The sequence below is a fragment of the Rhinolophus ferrumequinum genome, chromosome 13, assembly GCF_004115265.2.
Source record: "Rhinolophus ferrumequinum isolate MPI-CBG mRhiFer1 chromosome 13, mRhiFer1_v1.p, whole genome shotgun sequence".
Taxonomy (NCBI): Eukaryota; Metazoa; Chordata; class Mammalia; order Chiroptera; family Rhinolophidae; genus Rhinolophus; species Rhinolophus ferrumequinum.
The window spans coordinates 33,015,999-33,039,926 of record NC_046296.1 but is presented as its reverse complement, the minus strand read 5'-3'; the positions used below and the strand labels follow the sequence as shown (position 1 = coordinate 33,039,926).

The 23,928-nt window shown below is 44.1% G+C and overlaps 1 protein-coding gene and 1 non-coding gene across 6 annotated transcripts in view; one reads left to right on the top strand and one right to left on the bottom strand.

Annotated features, from left to right (window-relative positions):
• Positions 1–23,928, top strand: part of SPTBN1 (spectrin beta, non-erythrocytic 1) — a 181,897-nt gene that overhangs the window by 63,236 nt on the left and 94,733 nt on the right. Inside the window, exon 1 of one of the 5 annotated variants that reach the window (XM_033124644.1) lies at positions 16,258–16,787. The exons of 3 other annotated variants lie outside the window; for them this stretch is intronic. In XM_033124644.1, the coding sequence (XP_032980535.1) occupies positions 16,679–16,787 (109 nt within the window). In that variant the 5' untranslated portion in view covers positions 16,258–16,678. Of the gene's footprint in view, positions 1–16,257; positions 16,788–23,928 lie in introns of those variants that run through there. One more of the 5 variants, XM_033124643.1, reaches the window with a different exon arrangement.
• Positions 6,446–6,519, bottom strand: TRNAK-CUU (transfer RNA lysine (anticodon CUU)). The gene has a single exon. It is a non-coding gene; the product is annotated as a tRNA-Lys (tRNA).

The window sequence follows — 23,928 nt, the reverse complement described above, 5'->3', positions numbered from 1 at the left end:
GGCGTTAGATAATTTAATGGTTCATTACATATTTATAAATGCTGGCCACAGTTTTCCTCCTGGAATCCAGTTTTGTGACCTTAAGGATAGGGAATGCGATGGCCAACAATGACCAGGAATGGAGTGCTGTAATTGAAGTGTGTGGTGCCTAGAATACTTCTATTTTATATATCTCTGACAGCGAAAGGTCATTCCTGTGCCCCTCAGGCAGGTGCTGTTGGCGTTGTTGTTGTTTTAACTGATATGTAATTTAAGTCTTTTCTTCTGTGGTTGTCAGAAACAAACCGATCCAACTTCCTAGCCAGCTTGGCCCTATGGTCTGTTTTTGCCTTTCTCTGGAGCCAGGGATGTGGCTTTGGCAGTTCCATGGATTGGTAGTCCCAAAGCTGTTTTATATACTGATTTTGGAGAGAGAAGTTTACACACCAAATCTGTTAGCCCTTTATATGTCTTCTACTGTGAAAACACAAATTTTTATACCTGGAACTTGTCGCTCTACAGAGGATTAGTGTGCATTTCCAGCTTCTGCTGTGAGCACACCATCCATGGAATTGTCTCCCGGTATTTGAAGGAAGGCCAGTATTAGTAGGGATGCTTGTAAATAATGTAGAGGTATTCAAAACTGCCTTGAGAAATACAGGATGGAAGGGAGGCAAGGTTGGAGGACACACTTGATACTAATTCGAAACCCAAAACCCCAGCACTGAATTAACAGGTGTGCTCGTGCGGCTTTCTTTGTGCCTTTATTTAATCAGCCATGATCTTCAGGCATGCCCACATGTACATCCTTTTTTTTAAACTCCCTCACATTTAGGGAGCCATTTCAATTGGCACACCCAACACCATTATTGTCTGAACTGAATTTTATCATGGGATGAAGTTTTAAAAACTGTTTTAAAAACTGAATGGAGGATTTCAGAGTAACCATGTTGATATATTCTATAACTGACTTGAGATTTTGAAAGAAAAAAATGTGAGCACGGTATCAGTAAGAGATACAGTTTACATGGCAACCTAGTACATATGTACATTTACGTATGTCGGATATTTGTGTGTGTGTATCCACTGGCATTTAAGTTTCACAAAGTAGTGTTCACTTGTAGTATGTGAGATGCCCTGATATTTTTTTCTATTCTGTTCCTTTTTTTTTTTTTAATGCTAGTATTGATCCACGGATTAGATTTTGTAACTAATGGTGTTGGAAAACCCTGTGGTAGCAGGTATGTTTAAAAAGACATCTGAATAGTCTCTCCTTTTAAACTTTGTGAATCATGATTATTAGAGTGGAGTGGTATTCGATTGTTTTTGTTTCATCCATTTATTAGTGAATGAATGAGGGACATATTTACTGAGCACCTACTATTTGTTAGGCTCTGTGATGAGTGTTAGAAATACAAAGATAGCCGATTAGGTGAAAACGAGTCTGTGGTCAGCAGGAAAGATTTATAGTTCTCACAGAAGAGAGACAGTGTCAGTGGATGGAATGGGATTTTAGGCCGAAAACGGTGCCCAGAATGGCACAGCAGTGCCTGGCTTCCTCAGGGAGCCACGTGCCGGAGCAGAAGGGGCTCACGCTAGAACCATAGGAGCAGACACGGGTAGGGCCTTGAATGCCACGCCGAAGACTTTAGCCTTTATTTTTTTGGCCAGTGATTTTCAACATTTAGCACAGGAGAATTTTGCTTTTCAAATAGAATTTGATTTGTTACCTCCATATATAAAATGGCAAACTCAGAATCACCTTGGCTGAAAGCGTGGCCTCCTCGAGGTTTCTATCCCCGGGAATCCTGAGGTTCCTGAGAACCACTGGTAAAGGTGCAGGGAATAGTAGGATTGGACTTGTGTCAAGCTTGGTAGGAACCCACTGGAAACACTGTGGAGGGTGCCCGAGAGAGGAGAATGGCTAGGAGAAGGGAAGCCATTTTAGAAGACTGACATGTTTTTCCAGGGAAGAGACGAGGAGGAGGCCCTGAAACTGAGGAGGTGGCAACGGGCTTGAGAGGGCAAGGAACTTGAATCCTCAGGACGTGCTCTCCAGTGGTCTGTGACGCGTACGGGAAAGGCAGGAGGGAGGAATTTCGTGTGGGTTATAGGAAGCCACAGGTCAAGTTTTTCTTCTGGGCGCCATGTAACTGGGGTAGGTGAAGGTCGTGTCTGGTATTGTGGTCGTGAATCTGCACAGCAGACCACCGTTTAGACTTTTGGAAGCGGGGGCGCTCTATGACGTGGCCTCCAGTTTTCGGGATTATATCACATTTTCCTTAGTTCATATTTATCTATATTCTCTGCAGCCTTTGGAAACTGTATGGTCCCTGAGGCTCTCTGTTTGCCTGTGCACGTGCATGTTAGGACCCGAGCACCTGGGCGTTCCAGGTTTGAGTTTAGGCATCCAGCTGATGCTGAGATAGGAAGAATGACTTTAGCTACCTGGGGTCCAAAACAGATCCCTGCTCTGCTACCTAACTAGCTGTAAGTTAATGGGCAAGTTACTTCTGAAGGCTGAGAATGACAATATCTACCGTGTGGGATTGTTATGAGAGCTTGAAAGAACGGGCAAGTTACCTAGCTCAGGGTGTGCACACAGTAGGCCTGTTGTGAGATGTTAATTGCAGCATTTCATAATGAAAATCAATCTTCTGAAGAGAGGGCTCCTCTCCTCTCTTGCAAGGAGGCCTTCAGTACTGAGAAATATTACGCTGACGCGAGGTGGGAAGATTAGAAGTCAAGGTGGAAAAGCAGGATCATCCAAAAGAACATGTTCAGTGGTCTAAAGAGTGGTGACCTGGGGCTTTGTTTGCTGTGGCTTTTAGACGGCATTTGTGACTAGTACCTTCATCTGGGAGGCTGGAAACACAATGAAAACAACCTTACTTTTTTTTTTAATTTAAAAAATATGATAGGTTCTCCACATTTTCATCTTCTCTTAACTGCATTTACCTGTTTTAGGTTTGTACTCAGTGCACATTAAAATGATTACATCCTCCAACATTTATTGAGAGGCTGATTTAGGGGGCAATGCAATAAGAATATTTTAAAACTTTTCTTGGAGTGGAGGTTGAGAAATTAGGTTTGTTTCCTCTGCAAATGGCCAAGATTGGAGGGAGAGAGACATGGAGATAGGAGTGGGAGACCTATAATCCTTAGTGGGAGAGGGACGTGCTCTGCATAGAAAATCCCAAGTCAAATAGACTGGCTGTACTAAAAGAGGTTGGTCCTTCGTGGGGGTTATTTAGCTTTAGTGCTCTCTGCCCCTTTGTTGAGAAAGCTGTAGTTTGATATCAGGGGATAATAAAGAAATAGTGCTAGGTTTTCAGGGGGATTATTTATGATACTTAAAATTTGTGATCACTTTCACCTTGGAGAAGATTATAAAATATTACTATCATATTAAGAGCAGTCTTTGGTAGGGGGCATTAGCCATATTTTACAGATTTCAACCTGAGATTTTCCGCATTGGGTGGTGGTTTTCTCCAGCCTGCCTGCCTTACTAGTAGTATAAATCAGAGGCCCCTGCATTCCAGGGTGGTAATTGAAAGCCTCCAATGCCTGTCTTTGACCTGCCTTTCCTAACTCTTTGGGAAATTGCTGTCCTTTGCATAGGTATTTGTAGGTCTCTGAATGCCCTTTAATTCATGAAAGAAAAAAATTTTGTATCTCTCCCTACAATTACTCTATATTAGAGAATTATGAATAAGTCTTAGAGATACCGTCATGTAATGTGCCAGATGGGCACTGGACTTATCAGGTGGATCACTTCATAGACTGTGTAGATGCCTGACCAATGTGCTAGACACCTGAAGCTGAAGTAGAATAATACTGAATGTCAACTGTAACTAAATATATAGGTGTGTATAGTCACGGGATGTGGAGTAGAGCATGGGGAAGATAGTCAGTGGTATTGTAACAGCTATATACGATGTCAGAGGTTGAGGGAGGGGGCTTATCACTTTATGAGAGGTTTAAACATCTAACTATTACGTTGCTTTGTACACCTGAAACTAATAAAAAAATTAAACGACTTTGAGATACCTTGAGTAAACTTAGAAGATTATAACTATTGGAGAAACAGAAATCAGAGCAAAGCTTTTTGTTTGTTTATTTGTTTTAAGGACTGAATACTCATTTGATGACATCAGTGGTGATTGAGCGTATTAAAACATTTCCCTCTAGAGCCAAACACTACCTGTATGTAATAGGAAAGCTGAGAGTAAGAATCAGATATTTTATAGTATTCTGTCTTTTTGTTTCTGACGGTCAAGCACAAGAGAAGTGTGACCAGTTGAAAAAGGGAGGCCTATTGACCTATATGTGTTAAAAAAAGGGTCAAACATTTATTTGTGTTAAATAGTACACTAAAAAGATATGGTGATATTATAAGATACGGAGATATAAAATATACCTGGTTATGACTAGGTATGTTGTACAAACAACTTGAATTTTGAAAAGGGGCCCGTTTTATTTACGGAAGAATGAAGTCAAATGAGTGAAGGTGTCCTCAGACCCCATGCAATGACAGTAGGAGCTGGATACTCCATTTCACATGCCTACTATTCTTCCGTTAGAGAAGAGCCAGCAGGTGGACATTAAAATCTAGGGAAAACGGTTTTCAGGTCACAAAGCTTTTTTTATGGCGTTTACAAAAGTGGCTTCAGAGAGGGGGCCGTTGTCCGTACTGTTACTGCTGTCTAGAGATCTAGGTGCCAGGGGGCTTGGCTAGTTGAGACGAGAGAAATCACCTCCTCTCTCTCAGCCTCAGTTTCCTCACTTGAGAAACAAGGGGGTGGCCTGGTTAGATAGTAAGGTGCCTTAAGGCCTCTAATTGTGTGTGGGCTCCTGGGGAGTTAGTAGGCTGACTTCCTGTGGTTACCAGGGTGAGTTTGGCCTCTTTTCCTGGTGGTTTCTGTGTACACAGGGAGACGCGAGCAGTGTGTGGGGATAGTGAAGAGAGCAACCTTTGTCCTTGTCCAGGAAATAATGTGTGCCTTGTGACTAACTCAAGTCCCAGTCTCTTGTTGATTTTTTTCATGTTAACGTTTTATGTTTGATGAGTCAGAAATGCAGGCTATAGGAGAGTATTAAAAAGACTTTGATTATAACCACTCCAAATTACAGGCCCCTTTCCTGTGTAATGATTTTTGCCATAATCTTTAATCGGCAGAATAGAAGGACAGTGTTTTAATCAGTAAGAACCTTACTTAGTCCGTTGTTTCATGAGCCCTCATTGCCCTAAAATTATCTGTAATAGAAAACTATGCATGTGCCCACGTTGACAGGATATCAGTGTTCTTACCTGGGTGGGCAAGTCTAAATATTTCAGGACAGTTGATGATGGAGTATCACAAAACCTTAGGAATAAGGTAAACTTGTCTATTTAATATCAGCCAAGGTGATCCTGTGTGGATGTGGGCCTGTACATGCACACGTATGCACACACACACACACACACACACACAAATTGTGTAAATGCGTACATGTCTGCTTAACTGTGATGTGTTGCCACTGACGAGTCCTAAGCTACCAATTGATTACTTTTGTGTTTCAGGGACTCGATCTCAAAGATGGTGACTGAAAAATAAAGTTCTTGAACAATTTTGTAAAGATTGGCCTCATAGAGATCATCAGGCCTGACACCAGTGGTAATCGGTGGTAAAGGGAGGTTTCTTTGTAGCGCTGTACACAGATGTGAGGCTTGGAGGCCGTTTGGAGTCAACAACCAATTTATCAGGCCTTTTGTTGTAAAGATGAGAGTTGGCAGGAATCCCATAAAGTTTTTTCTTTTTTCTTTTTTTCTTGGAGATTGAAGAGAGGACTTGGAGGATTGAGTGTGTTTGATTGGTAGCATTTAAGAACATTTAGTTTGAACTTCAGAGTCACAGACATGTAACACATGGCTTTGGGTTTGCTGTTTCTTCCCATGCCCTTCTTCAGTAGTGAATTCTGCTTGAATCTTTACTGAAGCTTTTCTCTTTTTTTTAATGTTTAATTATGGTGAAAAAAAAATAGCATGAAACATACCATCTTAACCATTGTTAAGTGTACAGATCAGTAGTGTTAGCTATATTCACATTGTTGTGTAGCAGATCTCTGGAACATTTTCTTCTTTCAAAACTGAAACTATATCCATTGAATAACTCTCCAATTCCCCCTCCCTCAGCTCCTGGCATCCACTCTTCTACTTTCTGTTTCTATGAGTTTGACTATGCTGAATACCTCATATACGTAGAAACATACAGTACCCATCTTTTTGGGACTGACTTATTTCATAATGTCCTCGTAATGACTTAGCACAGTGTCTTCAAGTTTCATCCATGTTACAGCATGTGATAGGATTTCCTGCCCTTTTTTGTTTTAACTTTTATTTATTTTAAGTGTGTTTTTCCAGGACCCATCAGCTCTAATTCTTAATTGTTTCAATCTACATAGTTGTGGAGGGTGCAGCTCATAGTGGCCCATGTGGGGATCGAACCAGCAACCTTGTTGTTAAGAGCACCACGCTCTAACCAACTGAGCTAACCGGCCGCCCCAAGGATTTGCTCCTTTTCTAAGGCTGAATAATATTCCATTGTGTGTACACACCACATTTTCTTTATCTGTTCATTCATCAATGGACATTGAGGTTGCTGCTACCTCTTGGCTCTTGTGAAGAATACTTCAGTGAACATGGGTATGCAAATATCTCTTAGAGATTCTACTTTCAGTTCTTTCTGATATATACCCAGAAGTGGGATTGCTGGATCATAATGTAATTCTATTTTTAATTTTTTGAAAAGCCATCACAGCAGTTTTTCACAGCAGTGGCACCATTCTACATCCCCACCAACAATGCACAAGGGTTCCAATTTCTCCCCTTCCTTTATTGCAGCTTTTATGATGTCATTAAAACAAGGGATAGTGGAGAGAAATCACCATCGTACTCACAATGCATGTTTTTCCTGGTAGATGGTAATTAAGAGGGTGATAGAAATGGTAATAAAAAGGTGAGTGGAGAGGTGGTTATAAGTGAGCATGGCGGGTTTTATAAAAAAGCTTATTAGTCTTTCTCTGATCTCACTTCATTCTTTACCTGTCATTAAAATTCCAGTTACAATGAATAAACCCATTTGTCAGACGTTTTTTAAAAAATGACTCCTGAGTAAACTGTTCCCTCAGAACATCATAAGAATAGTGAAGAAAAGTCCAGTGCAGAAAACTGAGAGAAAGTGTCTTTGAACAACAGAGTTTATTGGGGCTGACTGTGTGTTTGGTTCTGCGCTAGGCTGGGAGGATGAGATTGAGCTACTACTAGTACATATCGTGTTTCCCCAAAAGCTGGACAATCAACCCTAATGGTCTTTTGGAGCAAAAATTAATATAAAACCCAAAAATTAATATAAAAACCTATTCTATTCTATTCTAAGACCTGGTCTTATTAGAGTAAATTAGACCGGGTCTTATTTTAATTTTTGTTCCAAAAGATGCATTAGAAATGATTGTCTGGCTGGGTCTTATTTTTGGGGAAACAGGGTACCACAGTCTGGGTCCTCATTCTCTCTGCTGTGCTACAAGTTGGGACATCAAAGAACAAGGAAAGATATGGGTCATCTTCTACTTAGTACAAGCCTGTCTGCGCCAGCGTGGTATTGGACGCTGGAAGGTGAGGGGGACGAGGAGGTGAGGATGAGCTTTCTTGGACTTTGAGCCCTGAGCCCACTTCACTGACAGAGAAGCAGGAGAAATACATGCCACTTCCTTTGTGCTCAGCTTCCTCGACCTTAGATTTGTCCTAGGAACGAGAGAGGCAGCAGGAATTCAGAAAGCCTGCTTTCTAGTTTCTGGTATGCAGTAACTAACTCTGTGTCACTGGGCACGTTGCTCTGTGCCTCTTTCCTTGTCTATAAATGAGATGGTTGGCTTAGGTAGGTGAATTGTGAAAGGACCTTCTTGATACCTGCTAGGAGTTCTAAGTCATCTTCTCATTGTGAAGGACTAAGGTATGGACTGGGGGTGTTACATAAGGGGAGTGGAGTAGGCTAGGCTCTGCAGTTCACCGTGTGGTGCCAGCTCCCTCACAGCGCTTTTGCTCTGTTCAGGCTTCTGAAATGGCGAATTTGCTTTGGAATAACTGTTTCTTAGAAGATACTGGGTTAGGTGGTGTGGAGTGAGGGTTATATAAGGCTGGCCTCTGCCCTAAAACAGATAATGATATATTTCTAAGAACATTATATCCAGAGGATGTAGAGACTCTATTTCAGCCCTGTTGATTTTTAGGGAGAGCATTGGAGAGGCCAAAGGACCGGCTCAGGGTCACAAGGCCAGTCGGTGTCCAAAGCTGAGACTGGAGTCCATTTTTTTTACTTCTCCTGAGTCTGTAACTGGTGCACTTTCCATTATTTTAATTAGGTAGATAAGACTGGTACAGAGGAAGAGATAAGCAATACTCTAAGGCAGGGCATGAGAAGTGCCAGACAAGGGGGGCTGACGGTGAATGATATAGGGTTTCTGCGAAGGAGCCATCATCCTGGCTGGGATTATCTGGGAAGCCTTCCTGGAACAGGGAAGTTTTGAAAGGGCTTGAAAGGTGGGTGGACTTTAGATAGACCAAGAGCAGAGGCAGGGAGATGGAAACGGCCATGACAGGTGGCGGAGCACGGATCCGTTTGGCTGGAGCAGAGGGACAGGTAGGAAGAGGGGACAAGGACTGACAGTTATTGAGTCAGTCCTACACATCTATCTTGTGTTAGGCACAGTGCCAGCTCTTCCTGAGTGGGGGAATGACGTCCTAACCGTCCCCTTGTATGAGGACATCACTTCTCCCCACTCATCTGTGTGCTCGAGACCTGCCCTCCTCCTCTGATCTAGAGGGAAAGTTCCTGGTTTCAAGTTGGGAGAAAAGGAACGGAGGGAAGGAGTGTCTGTTTCTGTAAGGAAGGTCTGAGACATAGTAGATAGTATTTAATTCTTTTACAGTAAGCCTGGAGCCTGCCTCCCACTTAATGGCAGCTGGCGGGCCTTGGCGCTCCTGAGTGACCGGGCTGACCATGAATTATTCAGGGCCTGTGCCCAGTGAGTGGCTGCCTAGCAAAGTCCTATGGGAAGGAGGCTGTGCTATCTCACCGAGAGATCGGCAGAAGCTCAGGTGCTGAGGAGGAAAAAATGACTGCACTCTTAAAATATTTCGCGTGTTAACATGCCAGGGCCGCACACGTAGTTCCGTAGCATTGCAACTAGGTAATCGGGACCTGTGTTTTAAAGAGCAAGACATAACAGCCCTTCCCGCCAGTCAATAAGTAGAATAACCCATACTCTCGTGTTAGTGTGGCACATGTTGGCAGGGATTTCATTAGGATTTTAGTGTGGCATAGCAACAGAGAACATTTTCTCAGCCACGTAGAGAAATGCTGCTGTTGATCCAGTCAGAAGGGTACTTACTGAAACTATAACTAACTGTTTCTAGCACTAACCTCATTTGCTACATGCTACCACATCTTGGGATTTTGTGTTCATGCGTGTGTGCGTGCATGGGTGTGTGTCCTATTTTCTCAACTAGGTCGAAAGTGCCTGTAGAGAAGAAATCACTTCTTACAACCTCGTGGGTCTCTCCAATGGCCTGTGCTCTTGGTGGGGCTGAGAACATGTTGGATGGATTGACTTTTCTTCTCTGTGGATGGAGAGGTGTGGGGCCTGTGTCTGGATAATGACACTCCCTTCCTGTGTCTGCTTCCCTCTCCATGTGCCTGTGCAACCTGCTCTTTTCACCTTTCTCATTACAACCAGTCTATGTTAAGTTCCTGGAAAAGGTAACACGGATGGAATACCCGAGGGCAGGGTCCAAAGGCCTATTTTCATAAAGAATTGATTTATATTTCCTCTTTTCCTATTTTTTCCCCATGAGCTGTGCTACCAGGAAGCCATGTCTTCTCACTGTCCCACCTGCCCCCTTGTAAAACTCTGGCCCCATGGCTCTGAACACTTATGTGCGTTGGCCTTTTCCCTCCATGTTAGAGGTGGGAAGCAGAACCAGAAATCCAGGCAAGAGCAGGCCTGGCCCCAGCTGCATTCCTCGGATGCTCTTTTCCTTTGAACCACTCTACCTGTAGCAGAGGAGCCGTCTTGGCTCTGACTAGTGTTACATTCACAGGCATAGCAACACCTGTTTGCCAAAGGTGGGGCCTCCGGACTAGGGCATACTTTTGCCCACACAGGGAAGCTTTGCATGTGTAGATAACAGACAAATAAGAATGCAGGGATAAGGTTTGCCTGGGGTAGAAGTCTCAATAAATACATTCCTTCCCCTGAACCTTGGGTGCTGGTTACTGAGTATAACTTGACGTTTTCCTCCTCAGCATAGATGTCAGGTGCTTTGTATTTGGTTCTGCTGTGACCATTTGAGACAAGAAACAGGAAAAGAATATGAATGGAAACTAGATTTGCCCCTGGTATTTCGGATTCAGCCATATAGCTAGATGACATGTTGTGTGTTTAAAGAGAAAGAGAAAAATAATGTCTTCCAAAGGACAGAGATAGCAATTGCTGCAGATGGAAACATACCTTTAGCTTTCCTTTTAATTTTTCTTCTCGTTATTTTAAGTTCTGAAGAATCAAATCTGATAGCCCCACCTCAAACAAACATTGGCCTTTCTAGAAACATGCGCCCTTTATATCTTGTTTTATAGTGAGTATTATGTTGCTATCTCTGAGGTGTTACTTCTTTTATGTCCATAAAATATGATTTTGAATATGCCTTTCCCAGTGCATAATGGGGTGACATAAAGAGAAGGGAATGGGGCTCGGGAGTACTTCCCAGGTGCAGGACTGGTCCTGCCATTCCAAACTGTCCTTGCCCAGAAATCCAAAGGGATATGGTTTGCCTGGGGTAGAAGATGCAATAAACTGCATTCTGGTTCCCAGCCTGAGGTCAGTGATTCCACGTGAGACCTGCAGCACCCTCCAGCTGGTAGCCTCCTTGGTGAGGAGATGGTCCACGGTGGGGTAGAATTCGTTTTTGAAATTTCTTCTATGAGGAGTTTAAGGACTACTGATCATAGCTGCTAGGATAGTGCCAGGATCTGGAAATGGCAGTAGAGAGCGGCAGAGAATATGGCAAAACAGTTTATATGTCAAACCTTGTTGGTTTCCTGTCCCTCCCTGTTCCCACCACTTCTTTCCCAGCTCTCGGGTTGGTTTTTCAAGTCCTTGAATGTGTACAAATCCCATCATATTTTAGCATGAGGCCATCCTCTCCCAGACATTTTCAATCTTGCTAATGTTTAGATGTTCAGGAAATGAACACCCTGTAGTTTACCCTTTCAAGTTTGCAGTAATGCAAGGAAAGCATTCTTTCACTCTTTTTTTTTCTCCCACTTCCCACACTACGTGAAGCCTCTTGAAACAGAGGCTTAATCTCACCCCGTTAAGTGTTCCCATTCACATGTTACATGCTAAATCATACAGAATCTTAGTGTACTGGTCCACCAAGTATGAGAAAAGAAATCAAACCAAACCAAGCCCATTCACAACAAGAGAGAGCCCTCAATGCAGGAACTTGGGTGTGAACATAGAAGAGAATGTGCTTGACCCTGACCCAAACTAAGTGTTGTAGAGGTTTGTGCAGAGGCTTGCTTGGGTTTTAGGTTTATCTTCATACCACTTACCAGGTTTCAGGGTGTTTCTGAGAAGCTTAGAAACCATGAGTGAACTGATATTATACTCTGAGTACCCAGGAGAAATAGCACTAGGCTTGGTCTGTCTGAGGTCCAGGTGGGACTCTGCCACTCACCAGCTGTAGGACCCTGGGCAAAGCACTGTATCTCTGAACCTCAGTTTCCTTATCTGCAAAGTGGACACAATACCTACCTTACAGGGTTAGTCACTTGAGAAAACGGATGTGAGAGCATATCGTAAGCCACAACGTGCTGTAATAATGTGGTGGTGGTGTTGTTATGGCCATTCAGTTTATGTAGGCACTGATGATAATTGGGACTAAAGTAGTCTTCAAGAGGGGGGAACCCAAATTACTAATAAATACATTTAGAACCAGAAGGAATTTTTTATGACAGTAGAGCCCAATCTGTTTGATTTATGGGTGAGGATTGCCAGGCCTTGGCAAGGTCAGCCATGAATGCATGTACTTAGCTTCTTGGTGGCACTCACGAGTTGGGGCGAGCCTGAGTACCTGGCTCTGGACTTGGGTGTTGCCACCACACCACAGCACTTCTAATTTGTGCTGTCCACACATAACCGCAGGGACGTGGTTGCACCTTTCTGGCATCCCATGGATGGCAGATGCATGTTAACTCAGGCTGCAGTTGCTTCCATCCCATTGCTGACTGCCAGTCAGTTATGGCTGTCTTTCATTACAACGTGGAATCTCGATGCAACTTGAAGGCAGGCACGACAACTTATCAGAGTTGGTCACATGTGTCAGTATCCTTGGCGTGGGTGAGGGAGAGTAGGTTTTTTTAGCTTAGAAAAGATTGAGGGGATAGGCCAAAATTGCAGGTCTATTTCTACAGAAAGCTTGGTTGACTATTAAGCATTCTGAAAACGGCCTCAGGCCCCTTAATCATCCTATTCACATCACATGCTACATGTTTCTGCCATAAGCACCAGTATATTTAGGAGTCTTTTTAGATCACTATAGCTAAAACTGGGCGTAGGACCCCTGGCCTCTCGTTTGTTGAGTTAGAGCTGGGCAAGCACCTTTGAATGCTTTCTTCCCACCAGGGAGTCTCCGTCCTTTCCCTCCTGCCTCTGAAGGTAAGTATACTGCTAAGTGCTCCACCCATACCTTTGAGCCATTTTCCCACTGGCCTTTTCCTATTTTTGCCACCTTAGGGCGGAAACCTGTGCACAGACGTGCTCCCCTGGACCGTGCCCCAGAACCCCTTCCGCTGATCCCATAGCTCCTAACCAGTGGTTTCCTCTTCACACCTCTTACCTTCTTGTTCTTCTAACTGCCTGTAACCTTGCTTCAGCTTTTATTACGCTGTTGACCTCCTGTTTCACACGTTGGATTCTCTTTTCTCCGACTTCCAGTTCCTTGTTCTTTTTGCATTGCTGGAGTAGCTCTCTCCTCTCTTGGGTTTCATTCTGTACCTCCTTTGGTGTCTCCACTGCTGTTTCTTCTTCCTCCCAGACTCTGGCCTTCCCCAGAGCTCTGTGCTTAGCCTCTTGCCTCCCTCCCTAGAGGTAAGCCCACTACAGTCACAACCCTCACTCACTTTGCACAGGACTCTGTCTTGAGCCTTGAGTCTAGTGCCACATCCTTGACTGCTGCTGGATACATCACCCCACGGTGTTGCAGGTAACTCAGATTCAGCACATCTGAAGAAGAAAATGTTCCATCCTCCTCTGCACCCCCGCAGCCACTCCAAAAGCCCAACAGTCATCTTTAGCCCTCGCCTTTGAACCTCCCACGTATAGTCTATTGCCAAAGTCCTGTGGATTAACTCTTGCAACAGTCCATTCCTTTTTGTTCATATTGTCACACCCTGACCCATCCTTTTGAACTAGACAATTGCAGTAACTCCCTAAGTGACCTTACTGCCTTCAGGCTCTTTCCTTTCTACCCATTCTAACCTACCACTGCTAGGCTAATCATCCCTAGAGCCCAGCCCATCCCTCATCCTCCTCTGGCTCAAAAGTCTGCGAAGGTCCCCAGCTCCCGCAGGCTTAGTTGCAAGCCTGCCTCTCAGGGCTGACAGTCCCTTAAGCTGCAGACAAGCAGTGGCACTCGCTGGAGCTGTTCCTGGGACAGACCGGTTGGTGCCTTTACTGTGCGGCTTGCCCCCCACAGAGAGGCGACTTTGCCTCCTTCCAGCCTGTTGATAGTCTACCTGAATCTCAGGTCTGGCCCAATGCCATCCCTCTTGGAGCTGATCCTGCCTGCCTTCCTAGGCAGAGGTGACCTCCTTGTCCTCTGAACTCCCCCCCCCCACCCCAGTCCTTATTCTCTTTTAGGATTGGACTGTTTGCATATTTGCCCCATTTCCTTTGGCCAGCAACTCTTCCAATCATCTTGGAATCCTCCAAAGGACTGGGCAGTGTGCCTTGCACACAGTGGGTGTCCAGTAAATAGTGAATGGAATAAAAGAACGAGTGCCTCTAGTCTTCCTTCACCACCTCTCCCCTGCTGAGTGGGAGGTGGTCACATGACCCATGAGGCTTGTGTCCTTTTCTTCCTGGTGTTGTCACACCAAATGGATTCCCTCTTCTCACCTTCTGCTCCTGCAGGGTTATAAACCCTTACACAGCCTCAGAACCTATCTTTCCAATACTTGCAAGTGTTCACTCCGCCTGGCTTGTTCTGAGAATGCTCTTTAGGATTGAGTTTGGCTACAGTAGTCCCAGCCTCTACCTCCATCACACTGTATATAACCTGGCTAATAAGAAAGCTTATTTCACCTACTTCTCCATACCAGAGGAAGCTGAAAGGGAGCCTCTAAGAGTGGCGACCCCTCCTCTATTCACTAAGTGGCTTAAAGATTAGAAATAAAGCGTGGTAAATTAGCAAGCACTTTGCGATCTCATTGTCTGTGCGTACAGCTGGACATACGGAGACTTATCACTTCACCAGTATATTTAAGAGTGAAGGGGGGCCTGGTAAGAAGATCGTAACTGAGAAAATTCTCCATTCTAGTCTTTGTAGCCTTGATGTGATATGTGAGGGGGAAAGAATGCAAGAAGGGGTGCATTTTGAAAAATATACTAATTTTGAATAGTAAGGCATTATTAAGGCATTTTCACATCATTCCCTCAGTGACCTTGAGGAGGTAGGTATTAATTATCCCTGTCTGACAGTGGAGGTTGAGAAAGAATCCAGGGTTTCTTCTAAGGTCGTAGGTGATTAAGGGGCTTGGCCAGCACTAGAAACTCAGGTCTTGGGAATCCAAGTTAAGTGCTTTCTTCCAGTACCCCACATTTTGCTGCCCTCCTGAATTGCACCAGTGATTAAAGGACTTTAGAAAATGCTGTACATCTTGGGTGATGAAAAATGTCTTAGAATTCTGGGCCTGGCTTTAGAAAGTTAAATGGTTGACACTTGGATGTATTAAAAACCCAGTGGTGTGGATAGAAGGAGTGGGGGTTCAGAGTTGAGCAGTTAGCTAGACTCTAGGTTTGTTTTATCTCTAGCCCTGGACAGGATGCAGTTGCTTGAATTACCAGTGCCCCCAGGACTAAAGTAAAGCTGGGGTGGAGGCCCACCTTTTTCGTGCAGATTGGAATCCCTCAGAAACGACTGCCTTCTTCAGTGAGTATAGCTGCAGGGCTCCATGCTGGAAACACCAAATTAGTAATTAGTTGTCTGCCTGTAGTTAGTGAGGAAGGGGGTGGGGGATAAACTAGGGTCGATTATTTTCCAAGAACACATTTGATCACTCTTATTTTCTGTGTAGAGGATTTTATTTTTGGTTGAGCTTGGTGGGAGAAGCAGCTAGGAAGGAGAGTTTTAAAAATTTGAAGAAGCCAAAAGCTTAGAGGTCTCTTTTTACAAATCAAAGTAATATTTGAGGGTAATTTCTGTCCTCTTATCTCCTCATTGGTTCATAAAGTCCCGCATGTAAGGGATCCTTGAGGTATTTACCTGTGTACTTTTCTTCCACAATCGGTGCTCCCATAAATCTTGCATCGAATTACTACCATAGGGCCAGCCAGTGCTGTCCCAGAAAAATCTCTAGTTTAATATCTTGTGATGGCAGCAGGAGTCTGTTGAGAAGAGTCTTCCATGATCCTGAACTCACACCTCCCCTCGTTGTGGCCCTGCAGTGTCCAGAGTGACTTTGTTTTACTTTTACTCGGTGGCCTGCTCGGGCTGCCGCCGCGTGGTGGTTGGCGCCCGCGCAGTAGGGACGCCCTGCGCGTCCAGGTGCGTGGTCCGCGTGGTCGCATTATCTCCGCAGACGCTAAATAGTGGATGAGCCGCCCCGGGCCTGGGACCTGCGGGACTCCTTACCCTCCCGGCCGCCTCCTTTTCAAGTGATAGTAATCGGAGACTTTTCCGTTACGTGAGGCTCTTAACAAAAGATTGTAATTCCAGCAGCTTTGTTTGGGAAGGTACCACCGCAGCGGCGGGCGTGTCCTGGGCCCGGCCAGGTCGGAGGCTCCGGGCGGAGGGGCGGCTGGTGGGTGGGGGGCCGCTGGCCTGCGGCCTCCCCCGCGCCCCTCCTTGTGGTACAGCCTGCGTTTCCTCTACAATGCTGTTATGCTAATCAGGTGACATCACCGCCCAGCTCACGGCGAGTGGCTCCTGATTAAATTACAAACCGGCGGCCGGGAGGAGGTGTGTGCGCTGCTCCCGCGAGCTCCCAGGCTCGGCGACCCTGCCATGCTTAAGATTGGCTATATTTAAAAAAAATTTTAAGTTGGAATTGCGCCTCCTTCCCTCGATCCTCCCGCGCCCTTCCTTGGTAATTTATTTCAAGCTTCTAGCCAAGGGCCACAAAAGGAAGGAAAGCAACAAGGAATTAGGTGCTTAAGTGGTAACTCCTGGCCGGGCTGAGGTGGACTGTCCTGCAGCCAACTTCCTATCTGATCACCCTGCTGGACTTTCAGACCGGAATGGGGCTCGCCTAAGGTCCAGCCCTTCTCTCAGGGGCCGGGAGCCAAGCCGTGCGGAAGCTGCTGCGTGTTGGATGGGGGTAGGAGGGGGCCGGAGCGGGATTTCCACCGTGCAGCCCGCCAGGGCGTTACGCCGGGCATAATGGAATTGCAGAGGACGTCTAGCATCTCCGGGCCGCTGTCGCCGGCTTACACGGGGCAGGTGCCTTACAACTACAACCAGCTGGAAGGGAGATTCAAGCAGCTACAAGGTAAGTCCCTCTCCTAAAGGCTAGGCCTGCCCTGGGGCAGTCCCAACGGGGGTTCTGAGGCTCTATTCGGGCCATACGGTAGGTGACCCTAATAAAGACGGGCGGCCGCAAGCCTGGCCTCACAGCCTCTGGTTGGCTGGGAGCACCCCATTCACTGCTTAGAGACAGTTTGTTACTCTACTTAAGAAAAGCCACCATTTGGAGTCCCTCTGGCTCTCCAGTATCCTTTTGGCTCTTTTGGTTGTCTGCTGCTACCCACCACATACACATTTTCTGTCCTTTTAGGTATCTTTGCATCTCAGTAGATCAATGTTCGTGGACCTATTAGTATGCGAGTGTTTGATTCCCCGTGACCTGTGCCTCCCCGCCCCCAGCCTCTCACCTCCTGGGGAAGCCTAAAGGTGTAAAGTGCACTGCTCTACACCCAGTTCTGTGGAACAATGGCAGAGGGGAGGAGGGAGTGGTCTTTTTGTTCCTAAGCCTTGAGTAAATTACAGTTTTGATTCTAAAGGTTAATTTTAACTCTTTTGATGTATTGTGTTGGGGGAGAGCCTCCGCAGCATTTTAGTGGGCTATGTAATTTATAATGAAAACCAGTTATTGTCATTTCAATAATGTGGGTTGGATTAGTTGGATCAATTACAGGTCTCTTGGAGTCTATATTAGTCTCAAATAATTGAATGAATGCAGTATTTTAGTGCACATATTTTATGAAGAGCAGGGTGCTGTGCACAGCAGTGTGTGAGGTGATGGGCCTGAAGCCTGCAGCTGGGTTGGCCCCTGAAGCCCTTGGCTGCCCCTGCCCAGCCAGCAGGCCTGGCCCGCGGTGTCTCAGAGCTATATGAAAAAGGACTCATAACTGAAAACAGAACTTCCGATTAAAAGCCCGTAGAATCAAGTAGTAGGCTGGGAATGACTCTAGTGCTGTGAAAAAGTAGCCTTCTCAGACTGTGTATGTTTCTTATTTTAACTCTTCTTGGTGCCACAAATGTGGTTCCTGCGTGGAGGAGGAGGAAGGAAGGAAGCAGCTCAGTCCTAGAATGTTTTCATTGGGAAGGGGGGAGGATATTTTTCATTCATAGGTTTATTTATCTTGTGAAATAGCTGACAGTAATGACACTTTTCTGGAAAACAAGAGACAGACCAGGACGTGATTTTAAACATTTGCTAGGCTGAGCTGCATTCCTTGGGCAGTTAGCTAAGAGGAAGCTCCATCCCCTCCAGGGAATGATTTTGTGTCTTTGGTTCATTCCTCTTGAGTTCTACGAAGGTGGAATTTGCTTCTTTGGAAACTTGACCGGCCAGAGCTGGTGGGGGAAATATGCAAGTGAGAAATAGAGGAAGGGGAGCGTGTTCCTTATCTTTTGGGTCTTATGTTAAAAGCCCCACAGTTTCAGGTTCTGAGAATTCAGGATGCACCTCTTCTTCGCATGGCCCAGGCTCCCTATTTCATTGTGTCATATACCAAGGAGAAAGCACCCATGGGGGAGTCAGAAGAAATGGAAAACCAGGGAGAAAATATAAGAAGGTGTGGGGAGGAGTGTACCCATAGGCCCATCCATAACAAAAGGCTGTTATTCTGAAAGGTTTGAGGATGGTTGTAAAACTGCTCACTGAAAAGGGTGGAGCTTACACACAGGAAATGTCTTAAACTGTCCTCCCTGGACAAAGTAAAATTTAAATTAAAAAAAAAAATCACCATGTGCTCCTGATATTTTTACCTCATAACTGTTTCTCAAGGAAATCCCTTCAAAAGGGGTGGGCTTCACATTTTTGTGTGGTGACCTTTTTTTTGGTGTGTCTTCTAATTTAGTTCCAAATAACTTTCTTATTTCTAAATATTGTGGTTTAGAAGTTGCACAAGTTTCGTGTTGGTATTTCTATAACAGAAAACCACCCATGTTGAGGAACTGAGAAAGAGTGGATTAACTTTCAAAGTAGGGTGAATCCCAGGAGAATTACAAACATTTGGGTTCGACCTTAGTAACAAATGGAGCTGATTGCATTTTAAGCAATTTTAGGAGAATTTTTGATAAAACCGTTTCCCTTCCCCACTTTCCATTCCCGCTTTGGTATTTTGTTTAGTATTTGTACTTCTTCCAATCATCCACATCTTTGATAACATACAAAGTCTTATCTGCTGATTTAATTTTGTACATGCCTACAAAGCTGCCTTTTTTCTCTTCCAGGTATTCTCCTTCCTAGCACTTGTAACCCAATATTGGCAAACTGCTTCTCTGAGTCTATTAATTTTTTAAAATACCTCTTATATGAACTTATTTAGCATCTATCTACCCTATGTCTGAGAGTACTGTGATTTCGTGGGAGATATTTCTGCATTTTTGCTGGTTTCAAATATTTTCACACTGGATCCTAAAAATTTCAGGCGGGACCATGGGATGAGATTTGATGTTCTAGCTAAGGGAACTAAACTAAGATACTAAAATGAGTCGCGTCTCTTTAGATGAAGTAGTTTCTAGAGATTTATGGGTAAGTAAGTGTGATTAGAAACAAAACATTGGTGATTTAAGGGACTGAGATGTAGAGTGATGTTTATCGCACTAATGCTCCAAGCCTAAGAGAAGAGACAGGACCTTCTACTTTTGATGGCTTCAAACATGAACCACCAACACCCAGCACACACACCTCGCAGACACACCCAGTGCTTGCTCTCTCTCTCTGAAAAATTTCACCTGCAAAATTAAGTTACCACCTTCCTCATCCTGTTCACGTATCTTAAAGGGTTGGAGTAGTTGTTTTGTTTTTCTTTTTTAAGTAAAAGAGGAATAGTGAAACACAGCAAAACTCTGCCTCACATATTTAGAAGAATGTGTTTGTAGAAACAGAGAGGTTCATAATACCTGTTCTCCAGTTTCACTCCTTATAAGAAAATATTCCTGCCACTCTGCTACTGAGAAACGATTACTTGTGCCTGTTGTGTAAATTAAATTCCAGACTCCTTAGCTTGACATTCAGGACCCTCCCCCAAATGGTCCCACCCCACATACTTCCTATTCCAGCTCTTACATTCCGATCAAATCGTCCAGGTAGGCAGGCCTGCAGCTCTTCATAAAACCCAGCCCTGGATAATCTACCTCCTGCCTCAAATGTCCCACCATTCCATTTCACATATAGAAATCCTTCCTACGACTTTTTAAGACTATGTTCACATTCTACTTACTCCATAAATCTCCTTGTCTCTTCCGTTGGGGTTGGTGGGGAAAAAAGATCTCACTGAGTGCTTACCACGTACCAGACGTGTTAGTAGGAGCTTTATGTATGGTATCTTACCCGGTTTTCAGAACATACCTCTGAGATTTTAAAGATGAGAAGACAGAATCAAGTAACTTGTGCAGGGTCACAGGCATTGATGGGCTCAGGCTGCACATTGTTGTTCTATAACTTTCTCTACCCCGACTTCTAGATATTAATACTAATATTTCTGCAAAAAAAAAGAAAACGACAGGGTAACATTGTGAAATGCTCAGGTTAACCTGATTTGCTTTTCCTGCCTACCTGCTTCCCCCCTCACCCCCACCCTCTGCCCCAGCACTGATTCTATTGGCTCTGGCAGTGGGGTTGTAATGAAGACAGGAACTAATTGAGTTAGTTGAAAAGCATCAAAATGAACTTGTACTGCCTTCTTTGCAGCCTAACACCGACATCCAGAACCTGGTATTTATGGAGAATGTGCTTTATCTTTGTTCTGACTCAATGAATTTATCCCACTATCCAGGAAGAGTTATGGAATAGTCTGTCTTCATTGGGACACAGGGAAACTGAAGGGTTTTGGGTCATGGGAATGTGTAAGCGCTCTCAAATTTGTGACGTGCCATCTCAGAGTTGCCTTGTTGAGTTTCTCCTCTCCTCCTCTCCCTCCTCCTCCTCACCCTATTTCTTAACTGTTAGGGAAAGAATATTGCTGGGTTTATACTATACCTGCAGATCATGAAGAACATTTATTCTTCCGTTTTTAAGAACTTTCCAGTTAAGTCACCTACATGTTTGTCTTGCTTCATTTCTGAAACCTGGGTTTACTTCTGTTTGTCATGAAGAAAACTTAAGTTCTTAAATATAAAGTAATATCCTTCAGATTTTTCCAGTTAAGACAGTGAAAATTGTTGGTGACAAGTGATATTCCTGTTTTTGTTTGGAGGGAACAAGATTTATAAGAACATTTTTGGGTTTAATGAAAGCATTAAAGGTTGGCTTTTTGGTCTGGATACCTGCCAGTCCTGTGGTACCATAGTTTTTCTAAGCCCAGATAACCTTATGAGATAAGGCGAAGTCACCAATTTAAAAACAAAAAACCAAACCCTCCTTTTACCACTTTACCAGAGTTTCAGCTCAAAATTTAGAAATTCCTAACAGATTTGTGAACAGAATCCTTTTTGAATGAGGTAATAATAGTAATTATTATTAATGTGTATAGCATTTAGTATGTATCATTTTGCTTAATTAACTAAATAAGATTATTTAAAGTGCCCAGCCATGGGATCTATTAGGTTGGTGCAAAAGTAATTGGGGTTTAAAAGGTTGATAATTGCAAAAACTGCAATTACTTTTGCACCAACCAACCTAATAGTACTTAGTAGGTTCTAAATAAATGTACATTTCCTTAGCACTAATAATAATCCTGTTGGGTAGATATTCTCTTAAACTTTTTATAGATAAAGAGATCATTGGATTATGAGCTACCAGTATGAAGCTACTTCTGCAGAATCTACGTTTTCTGACTCTAAAGTTGATGATCTTCCTGTAGGACCACAGAGCGTGAGTTAAATATGAGCCACGACACCCCTTACCTAGATCATGAGTTCATTCTGGTGGCATGGAAAATTAATGAACTCAGAACCGCTCAGATTTCCGCACATGTGGTGCTCTCAGTTTTTGGTGGGCTAGGACCACTGACAGCCACGGAACACCGATTCTTTCAGCTTAAATCCAGTGTTTGACTGGGACAATTAATTGTTAGAAGGACTCTTGGAGACCAGCTAGGAAGAAGAGGAGGGTGATCAGTAACTCCCTCTGAGGAAAAGATAGCACATTTTAGAGGGTCGTGAAATACTGGGGCTATAAACTTGCTGACTGCTGAGGAAGCTTTCTGGATAACTGTGTTCCCTGCCTTGGGCCTGGGAAGGGGTCTGTTCCTTGTTTCAGTCTCGTTCCGTGATTTTCTAAAGCCTCCCCATGCCAGCTGCCCAGCCTCCCCAAAGCCAGGCCCTGATAAGAGCTCTCCTCCCTGCCAAAAGTTTTGGGATTTGACTCCAGCCAGCCTTCCCATCTCCAGCTGCTGCTACTCCCTAATTGACAGTACTTGTGATTCCCTAAACCTACCTGCCTTTTTCCGGCCTTGAGACACTGTTCTGGTTTCTTCCACCAGGAACTATTTCTTGTGTCAGGATCATTCTTTTGAGGTTTAGTTCAGATGCCATTTCATTCTGAGTATTCCCAGAAGGAGGGGAGGTCCGAAGCCCTGCGTGGATTCCCTTCCTTTAAGATTTAAGCACTTGGTCATTCTGTGATTTTCACTAACTGGTTTTGGTGATAGTTGGAGTTTTTGCCTCTGTTTCCCTACATTCAACAAAGTCTGGGAGCATAAAGACAAAAGTATGACATAACTGATCTTACGGATAGCATAGCAGTCACTAAGTCTTTGTTAAAGAGTAAATAAACAAAGCGAATATTATGGACTGCTTGACTGCAGTGGTTCTCCAGATGAGGTCTCCAGACCAGCCGTATCAGCATGGCCTGGGAACTTGCTAGAAATCTAGATTCTCAGGCCCTACTTCCGACCTACTGAATCAGAAACGGGGGGTAGGGAGGGCCCAGCAATAGGTGTTTCTAACTAGCCTGCCTGGTGTCTCTGATACACACTAAAGTTTGAGAATTATTCCCTAATTGGATCATTTGTACAGTCTTTGCAATTGATGGTTGTGGCGGGGGGCTGGGGAGGAACAGAATGCCTGAATTGCTCCCACGTAGGAGCAAGCACTATATCTGATTTCTTACTGAGGAATGAAGAGTTGTAAAAAAGGGTATTTTAGAACAAAACTGTCTAATAGTGGAAAAGGCATGGAAGCAGTCAGGAATGGACTCCATCTTGCTAAAGCAGGGAAGCTCTCGTCTGCCAGATGGGGTCAGTTATGTGTCCCAGTTCCCCCACCGAGTTGGTGTGAAGACCGATCTAGAAAGAGGTGTAAGTTTTGGAAAGATAAAGATAATAGTATGTATATGTTCAGAGGACAGTTCAGCAAGGCGCTGGTTTAATTCCATTTCGATTCTTAATACAAATTCTGTTGGATTTAACCTTAAAAACAAAAATCCCAGCCACTTGGCCTCTGGAAGGGAGGCAGGTGGCGCCTGGCTTTGGCCCTCTCCTGGATATCTGAAGCTCTGGGCTGCTTTCCTTATCTGAATACCTGTCAGATTTACCTTCTAGGGTTGTATGGAACAGCAAATGCCAGAATCTATGTGAAGTTTCCTTGAAAATGTCCACGTGCTATTAAAAATATAAAGTATGGTTATTGTTTCCATAATCATTTCTTTTAAAGAAAACTTCAACCTATAGATGAACTTTGAGAACTCCAGTATTTGCACAACAGTTCAAATATGGACTTCAGGGTTTGTTTCCCTCTCTTGGCAAATGACATGAATAGTGACAGTGCTTCAGGTGTTCAATTTGATGACAGGTGCACCAGCCATACGCTTGTTTGTACGGGAATGACTCTTGTGCTCGTTATCAGAATAAGCCAGGTAGATCACAGCCATTTTTAGATCTCAGTGCCATTTTCCCCTCTAGCCTGACAAGTTATTAACTCTCAGGTCGTAGCTGTGAAAAACTAATGATGGGCAATAAATGTTAGGGACATTGCAAACTTTTTTTTTTTTTAACTTTAGTATTCTTTGCTGGATTGACTTAATTACAAATTTGACAGTTAAACCATTTCATGGGTGCAAAGGGCTTGCCATTTAAAGCTCAGTAGTTGGTCACTAATCTAGGCTGCTTTAGAGCAAGAAGAATCCTAAGAAATAAAATAATAAAACTGATTTTTAAAAAGAGAGGGCTTGCCCTCTTGGCACTGCCCTAGCTTCACTGATCCCACTCCTCTAGGGCTTCAGGGCAAGGCCCCACCGCCAT